This window comes from Salmo salar, chromosome 06 (genome assembly GCF_965601325.2).
Source record: "Salmo salar chromosome 06, fSalSal1, whole genome shotgun sequence".
In the NCBI taxonomy this organism is placed as follows: domain Eukaryota; kingdom Metazoa; phylum Chordata; class Actinopteri; order Salmoniformes; family Salmonidae; genus Salmo; species Salmo salar.
Genome location: NC_138296.1, coordinates 54,683,343 through 54,692,430, shown reverse-complemented (window position 1 = coordinate 54,692,430; position 9,088 = coordinate 54,683,343). Strand labels below are relative to the sequence as shown.

The 9,088-nt window shown below is 43.2% G+C and overlaps 1 protein-coding gene across 1 annotated transcript; it reads right to left on the bottom strand.

Annotated features, from left to right (window-relative positions):
* Positions 1-4,673: 4,673 nt before the first annotated feature.
* LOC106597861 (zona pellucida sperm-binding protein 2-like) lies at positions 4,674-7,870 on the bottom strand. The gene is made up of 8 exons (XM_082976157.1): positions 7,825-7,870; positions 6,952-7,121; positions 6,758-6,855; positions 6,477-6,585; positions 6,369-6,379; positions 5,042-5,183; positions 4,865-4,961; positions 4,674-4,789 (listed from the first exon to the last, which is right to left on the bottom strand). Exons 1-8 carry the CDS (start codon positions 7,868-7,870, stop codon positions 4,716-4,718), a joined length of 747 nt encoding a protein of 248 aa, XP_082832283.1. The 3' UTR covers positions 4,674-4,715.
* Positions 7,871-9,088: the final 1,218 nt, after the last annotated feature.

The following is a 9,088-nucleotide window of genomic DNA, read 5'->3' as shown; positions in this document are numbered from 1 at the left end:
TCCCATCTACGTAACATTGCAAAAATCTGAAACTTTCTGTCCAGAAATGATGCAGAAAAATGTATCCATGCTTTTGTTACTTCTAGGTTGGACTACTGCAATGCTCTACTTTCCGGCTACCCGGATAAAGCACTAAATAAACTTCAGTTAGTGCTAAATACGGCTGCTAGAATCCTGACTAGAACCAAAACATTTGATCATATTACTCCAGTGCTAGCCTCCCTACACTGGCTTCCTGTTAAGGCAAGGGCTGATTTCAAGGTTTTTCTGCTAACCTACAAAGCATTACATGGGCTTGCTCCTACCTATCTTTCCGATTTGGTCCTGCCGTACATACCTACACGTACGCTACGGTCACAAGACGCAGGCCTCCTAATTGTCCCTAGAATTTCTAAGCAAACAGCTGGAGGCAGGGCTTTCTTCTATAGAGCTCCATTTTTATGGAATGGTCTGCCTACCCATGTGAGAGACGCAGACTCGGTCTCAACCTTTAAGTCTTTACTGAAGACTCATCTCTTCAGGGGGTCCTATGATTGAGTGTAGTCTGGCCCAGGAGTGTGAAGGTGAACGGAAAGGCTCTGGAGCAACGAACCGCCCTTGCTGTCTCTGCCTGGCCGGTTCCCCTCTCTCCACTGGGATTCTCTGCCTCTAACCCTATTACAGGGGCTGAGTCACTGGCTTACTGGTGTTCTTCCATGCCGTCCCCTAGGAGGGGTGCGTCACTTGAGTGGGTTGAGTCACTGACGTGGTCTTCCTGTCTGGGTTGGCGCCCCCCCCCCCCCCCCCCCCCCCCTTGGGTTGTGCCGTGGCGGAGATCTTCGTGGGCTATACTCGCCCTTGTCTCAGGATGGTAAGTTGGTGGTTGAAGATATCCCTCTAGTGGTGTGGGGGCTGTGCTTTGACAAAGTGGGTGGGGTTATATCCTGCCTATTTGGCCCTGTCCGGGGGTATCATCGGATGGGGCCACAGTGTCTCCTGACCCCTCCTGTCTCAGCCTCCAGTATTTATGCTGCAGTAGTTTATGTGTCGGGGGGCTAGGGTCAGTCTGTTATATCTGGAGTATTTCTCCTGTCTTATCCGGTGTCCTGTGTGAATTTAAGTATGCTCTCTCTAATTCTTTCTTTCTTTCTCTCTCTCTCTCGGAGGACCTGAGCCCTAGGACCATGCCTCAGGACTACCTGGCATGATGACTCCTTGCTGTCCCAGACCTGCTGTTTTCAACTCTCTAGAGACAGCAGGAGCGGAAGAGATACTCTCAATAATCGGCTATGAAAAGCCAACTGACATTTACTCTTGAGGTGCTAACTTGTTGCACCCTCGACAACTACTGTGATTATTATTATTTGACCATGCTGGTCATTTATGAACATTTGAACATCTTGGCCATGTCCTGTTATAATCTCCACCCCGCACAGCCAGAAGAGGACTGGCCACCCCTCATAGCCTGGTTCCTCTCTAGGTTTCTTCCTAGGTTTTGGTCTTTCTAGGGAGTTTTTCCTAGCCACCGTGCTTCTACACCTGCATTACTTGCTGTTTGGGGTTTTAGGCTGGGTTTCTGTACAGCACTTTGAGATATCAGTTGATGTAAGAAGGGCTATATAAAGAAATTTGATTTGATAATGAATTACACCCACCTGGTGTCCCAGGTCTAGATCAGTGCCTGATTAGAGGAGAACAATGAAGAAATGCAGTGGATCTGGCTTTGAGGCCCAGAGGTGAGTTTGAGGGTTATAGCTGTTCCTGCTCCTCACACTTCACCGTTTGAGTAATTGAATGAGGGGTTGTGTGTGTAGTTGGGTTTAGCTCGGCTATTAGACTACTCTTTAGTAAAGGTCGAATAGTCTATTGTTCAGCTATTAGCCCAACTATTAGCACAACCGAATGGCTCGCTTGTGGGCGTGCTGGCAGGATAGGGCAGCGTCTTCAGTTGCGCGTCAAGAATTCTGCATACAGTAGCACGTTTGTATGAAGGTGTGGTTAATCACAGGCAGATTGTTATATGCTATGGAGGTACATTTGTGTCGAGAGCAAAACCTTTATTTTCAAATAATTCTTCTGAAAGCACATTCCCCCCCCCGACACAAAAGGATGTCAAAGCGGACACCTACGAAGATGGCATCTCAGGTAAGCGGCACTGGGCTGTATTGACGCATCCTAAAAAATGACATGTGCTGCTTTAGATTGAACGGTCATATCTCAGTTATTGTTTTCTTTACTTTCAGAGAGCGAGCTGACCAAGGGGTTTGAAAATGTAGATATTGCCAGATGTTCACTGTCTGAGGACCAGGCAGTGGAAGCTTTATTGCTGGCATAAAAAGTGTCCATAACCAGAGGTAATTAAACTGTTCTGTTTTTTTTCTCCATGTCTGCCTGTCTTGTTGTACATGGAACCTGTCTCACATGCATGAATTACAAAACCCTTAAGATGTCAGCTGCTAATTTACTCCACATAAACACAGCCATTTTCACTGGACTATCTGTTGCTGCCAAGTCATGATTTCCCTGGGGGTTAGCCTCACAATAACCAAGTGGTGAGAAACACAGCCCTCTATATTTAAATATTTCAGGTACACTCTGAAAGAAGATACTGTGTGACGCAGACACCTGTTGGCATTATCCTCGTGGGTCTGTTTTTCAGCTTAAAGTACTCTGTAGCCACTAAATCCTCTAGGTTATATCAGCTGTTTTGGTGAACCCCTCCCGCATCTGAACTGGCTGACAGAGGGCACAGAATGATCATAGGTGAGATGTCACTTGATTGAGTCAACACAAAGTATTATTAAAGACATGCTTTACATTGAAATCCCAGAGTTAATGATCCAAGGTCAGTTTTGCATTTCACCTCCTGATTTAAGATGACTGACCATGTTAATCATGCTCTCTCGTCTGCAGGTATGTTTTGATGTGAGAGGAAGCCAGTCCCGTCACTGGCCCCCCAAGGTTAGGAGACAGGTCGTCACAATTGCGCTGAGAGAATATTAGGGTAGCACTGTCATCCATGAATCATATGCCGTCTGCCGCTGTTCTTACCTCGTCTTCTAACGCACACCATACGTGCATTGAAGTACAGATTTGCCTACCTTTATTTAACTAGGCAAGTCAGTTAATGACGGCCTTGTTCAGGGGCAGATTTTTACCTTGTCGGCTCGGGGATTCGATCTTGCAACCTTCCGGTTACTAGTCCAACGCTCTAACCACTAGGCCGCCCAAGATTGAACTTGCATTTTAATTGTATTATTATAAATACACTTCAATAAAGCATTTCATATTCTCCACTGGTTGAAATACTAGCCGGTGTCCTCAGATATGCATAGGGTTTTTTTCCCCCCTTTATATGAATTACAAATCAATCATGTTTAGTCTATTGCATAGTTACACAATGTGTAATCATTGATATCCCAGGAGCAGTAAACAGTTGAAGTGTAATACATGCATGCAGACACCGCATCATTTAAACAATGGCGTTTGATATGACTGAAAAAGAATCTGTCATACCTGAACCGCACATGATCAGTGAATATAGTCAATGTACAGGCTACAATATGGGGACTTGCATCCTTGGCACAATATATTCTACTCTAGGCTTCATAGATTGGTATGAACTTTACGTTTTCGGGTCCATACCCAGATCGGCTACATAGTCATTTTTAATCCGACACAATAAGCAAGTAAATAGTTAGCCAGCTAGAATCTTTACATCCACTGTTTCACAAGACAACAGCCTGGTTTGCTGGTTCTCAGGAGTCCCTAAAAAGACAAATTCATTCTCCTAACACTAGCTAATTTACCTTTGACAAAATATAGACGCACATTAACATATTCCTCTCAAATTGTACATTTGCTTGACTCGTTAAGACACCTTCCATCTGTTTTGTCAGCCAGCTTCGTTGAACGCCACAAGGCAAAGGTGGCTCGCGTCAAAATTCGTCTTTGGAACGATTGGTCATAACAAAACCTTGGGACCCAAATGCATAATGAGTGCGCCAACTCCCCCTTGTGGTGGTCTGGAGCAATGAAGCTGGGTACATCTAAGTCCCGCAACTTTTAAAGGAGGAACCACTGTCTCTTCACAGTCCCCGCTGTTCCGTAAGGTGTTTCTTTGAATCTGATCCTGAGATTGTGAAGAGACCTGTGGTGGCATATGCATGGGTAGTTTTAAAAAACAGACAGCTCGGTACATTCAGCTTGTCAAAACTTCTTACAAAAACAAGTAGTGATGAAGTCAAGCTCTTCCCATTTGAGATTGACATGCATATCATTAATAAAGAAATGTCCATATTTGGATGGAAACCAAGCTAGTGAGAGGTATCAAGGAAAGTTGTAATTTCAGTTGAAAATTAACACCGCTGCGCTCCCTGGGGCCTGCATCCAACCACAGCCCTGCTGGCAAACCACCATCTGCTATAACATTGAGTCAGTTCTTCCTACTGGACATTGGAAAGCTTTTGTTTTCACACCTATTGTTTGTCCTAGACGGGAAATTAGTGTGCAACACTTATCTCCGGTGGATGGTTCAGAGTTCCATGCTTACAAAAGGGTTGATTGATACACGTCAGATGACAAGCCTACTACGTCCACTAAAGTACATGCGCGGTGGTGTTAAATGCAAATCAGATACAATTAAGGTAGCTCCAACGGTTAGGATTGTTGCCGCGCAAGTAAAGCAAACTTAATTGTTATATAGAACACTTTATTTGACATGTTAGAACAAGACATTACACCCAAAGAATGTATCCAGAAGAAACATATAAATGATGTTCCTCAAAGAGGTCTTTGACATGTCGTTGACCTGTTGAGAGAGAGAGAGAACCCATTAGTTCAGTTATGGTCTGACAGGGTCTGAAAAGCATAAAACAAGACCGACCTCTTTTCGGGTTGTCCTGATTCACACATTGTCCACTACAGGGGCCACCAGTGGGACTACTGGCATCACAGATGACCACGTCACAATGGACAAAGACCTAGGAATCAAAGATTTTAAAAAAGGGATGATTGCCAGTCAAACAAAATTAACCAATAAAGATTGGGTGAACTTTGTTACCTGGCCCCTCGGCTCAACCGCATCCTCAGCGAAGGAAAACATATGGACCTCAAAGCGTTTGACGTGAGGGGGGAAGTGGACCCTGGCGTCAGCTACCACCGGGTGGAAGACCACACGGTATGGATCCTCCGGGTTCTCACAGCTGCCAGTGTAGAGAGAGGGACTAAGTTAGGCACAAGAAAACGCTGTAAACCCCAACCGCCTTGTGTACGAAGTCTTATGGTGGTGTCACGACTGTCCTGTGAGGATCAGATCAATTTACAGGAGAAGTGGGTTCTTTCTCCCCCTCCAGTATGAACTAAAGGAATGTCTTTGTTAACAGGCTTTTCCCACCAAAACTCTTTTACCTTTGTCTTGAAAAAAGACAATTCTACATCCAACATGTATATTCAATTACATTGACATGAATGCATTCTCATGTGGTGAGATCTAAATGATCCAGAATGGTCAGACTACCTGAATATTGATCGTGGTTTAACCAAAAGTTGCCGAATATACAGTCGGTATCATCAACAACGCAATCATTTGAATTAAGAATTTCATGCAATTCTTCCGCTGTCGGAAAAATTGGTCACACAAAATAAATTCTACACCCACGGCATCGGATTCACACGTGGAGGACTTCTGTGAAGGGAGCAGCTCTACTATACAAAGTAACCGACGCATTGACAGTTTAGGCACACTTTTTAATTTGCATCTTTGGGAGGTTTCTTGTTTAACTGCCAGATATTAGCAAAAAGGGATTTGTGAAGAGAGACAAACGCCCACACCAGTACAAATCCACTTGATCTGACAGACGATGGCCAGAGCTTTCTCAGGATTTTGCACAACGATTTAAGCCAAGTATGATATAGTTGCACTTGAAGTGACAAATCTGAACTGCCCATTTCATGCACATGTGGTGTCTTTTCCTATGATATACAAAACATTTTCACACTGCTACCATTTAGTAAACAGCTGCAAAGTTACTCCCGTGACAGATGAGCCTTGTGTCCACATGGCCGCCGGAGCAAATTAAAATAGGGGTGCCAAATTTAAGTTTTTGCGACCATTTCCTAAAAATGGTAAAATTGCGTGATTTGATAGCGTTTTGCAAACCCGATCCCCCAAATGAATGGTTTTGACCAATAAAGTTGCTTCACTACACTGCATCCAGTTACTGAAAAGGCACCCGCAAAATAAAGTGTCATTTGCCCATCTACCAAAGGTTGCAGTGTCCATTAAAATGTAGAAAAGTCATCTTTCAATATAGTTACCCAATTTCAATTCTTGAGATAAGATGGCAAAGTTAAATTTGGCAATATTTTATGAACACAGCAAAGGAGACCTTCCAAGATTCTGTATTCCATTTTCAGATCATCAGAATTTAGAGGCTAGGGGTCAAATTGACATTTTTAATGTGTGCATGCTTACCCTGTTCGAGTCTCATTCTAACCATTAGTCGACCCGTCCCAGTCTGGGCAAAAGGCTCGTTGTCACGCAACCTGGTGATGAAGGCCAATGTGCAAGTGATGTTGACCACATAGTAGCAGGAAACCTTTAACCTAAAAAGAGGGATGTAGGCAACTTCAATAGGGGAAACTTAAAGCAGTGGAGTGGACACACTGGTAGTAGAGGCATATTTTCCCTATATACAAAGTTAAAGTATTGAGCAATTGGTGAAAAAAAACACTATAAAAATCTAATAGCTACAATTGTGATGCGTAATGCACTTACTGATATTCGTCCTCTGAAGACGTCGTGGCATTCAGCTTCACCTCAAGTTCATCTGGCAAGGAGATTTTGTTCTCATACAGCATCACATTGTTGATAAACTATGTAGTAGAGGGGAATTGACTTATTACAGCCTGCAGAAGCAAACAGTCCGTAAATACACAGTACCCATCACCTCAGGGTAATAGTCATTTTACCTTCCTGGTGGTGCCACAGGAGTTGACAGTGAAGTGGAAGTAGGCGAAGCGATCGTCGCTGTAGGTGGGACCACAGGCGGGGTCGCTCAGGGTCAGCTGACCGGGGTTCAGATTGGGAGCAGACTCCACCTTCACCGCCAGCGCAGTCATCGTCCCGTTAGAGAAACACTCTTGGGGGGGGGGGGGCAAAAGACAGGTAGCTATCAGACCTGGGTTCTGTATTTGTTATACTTAATTGAGCTTGCTGAGCACAGTAGAACCAATGGAATAGCACCAAAATTGCAAACCATGGCCATCTGGTACTCCAGATTGAATTTAAGAACACACCCGAAGTCGTAAAATGTCTAACTAGTAATATGTTATGCTAACTATCTAGCAAGAGGTTGCATAGCAACAGCATCAACTTCCGGTAGACAGGTGAGCGACTGAAAGCATACTGTTCGTTTACAGTTTGGAACAACCTATTTCGTATGTTTTTGCGGTCCTTTTTTGGAACCCTGTAAGCTTAAATGTTGCGTCATCCTGCAGCACATCTTGCGTGGTGCCGCAGAATTCTGTGGCATGTTATTTAAGTGTCAGCCAAGACGCAATTTACCACAATCTGCCACCATCTACCACAAATGGTGGCAGCATAAGCTCAAAACTTTAAAAAGAAAGAACCACTGTACATCTGACAACGTTGTAACATTTTACTGGTTGTCTCAGAAAAGAACACTACTACTTTGTTCTCCTGTACCTCTTCTCCCTGCCTGTTTGTTCTTCTAGATTCTCCCCTTCCATCTATGTCCCCATCTGTGGTAAATCCACCCTCATCTCCTTTTCTGAACATTTTCCACCAAAAAATGTGTAGTCGTGTAGGTAGACTGAACCTACCACCTTCATCCATTTTAGACGTACTCTCATCTGGGCTACCTGCCATGCCTACCTCAGTACAGCTGTGCAGATCCGCCAACCAAACGCACCACTACGTTCACTTCCGAAACCGAATGTTATGATCGAACACCAAAAAATTGTAATAATAATAATTCAATGTCCAAAGTCAGATTCCGCACTCATCTGGTACGTTGTGATTCAACCTGCAGCCCAAATGAGCGTGCTCTGGTATCAATGCTCATCGGGAGAAGTCATCAACTTCAAAACTTTGTTTTCTACAGCAAAGCTAGCTTAGCTTACGTATTCACTACTGCACTTGTTTATTGCAATTGAATGGTAAAAACACATCCAAGAAACACCCACATCAATCCACACCCCCAAGACAATTCTTGTTTGCCTTCAATCATGGCCGCTAGCATTTCTTAATGAGCATTGATGAAAAACAAGAGCTGTGCTTAAATACCCATACTAACATACTGTATACTACATACTTAATTAGTATATACTGCATACTATATATTATTAGTTCATTTTAGTATACTGTAAACGAACAGTATGCTTTCAATTGCGCGTACTAGCTCTTCACCCGTCTACCGGAAGTTCATGCTGTTGCTATGCAGCCTCTTGCTAGATAGTTAGCATATGAATTCAGAGCGTTGTCAGATTGTCTGTTTGTAAATTCAGAGTAGACAGCCAGAGCGAATTTACGAAAGCACACGAATGTCCATTGAGAACGCACAATGACTATACCATTTAGCAAAGCTCAGAATGACGGGAATAATCAAGTCAATAAACGTTGGGTAGTTAGTTAGATAGCCTATAGTTAATATACTGTCAAGTTTGATCTATAAGTAGCCAACTAACGTTAGGTAGCTAGCTAACAACATACCAGTTAATACTGCTGTACTGATAAGCTATGTGGTTCGTTAGACCAGCGTAGCTAACAAATTGTCAGCCAATATAATGTGTAAGTTAACTTATTTAAAAAGTAATTACTTTATTACATTGCTCAACATTTCTAAATATTTGTCATAATTAGTTAAAGCAATGAATTTGTATCCGCTGTCGTTGTACTTCGACTGCATATTTTCCGCCATTTTCTTCAAATCTGGAAACAATGTGAAGCCACGCCCATTTCCTGAAGAATTGCATTATGGGCCCTAAAGTACGGAAATAGTGTCGTCTGCATGTATACTTCATATTTTGGCTAATTTAGTACGACATCCTCAAACTTTTGGCATACTAAATATATCCATACTATTTT

Excerpts from the sequence above, each read along its gene's own strand:
- LOC106597861 (XM_082976157.1), bottom strand. The coding sequence starts at position 7,870 with ATGGCAGGTAGCCCAGATGAGAGTACGTCTAAAATGGATGAAGGTG. Across the intron at positions 7,122-7,824 it reads GTCTAAAATGGATGAAGGTG|AGTGTTTCTCTAACGGGACG; the intron begins GTAGGTTCAGTC and ends CCCCCCCCCAAG. Across the intron at positions 6,856-6,951 it reads CCTGTGGCACCACCAGGAAG|TTTATCAACAATGTGATGCT; the intron begins GTAAAATGACTA and ends TCTACTACATAG.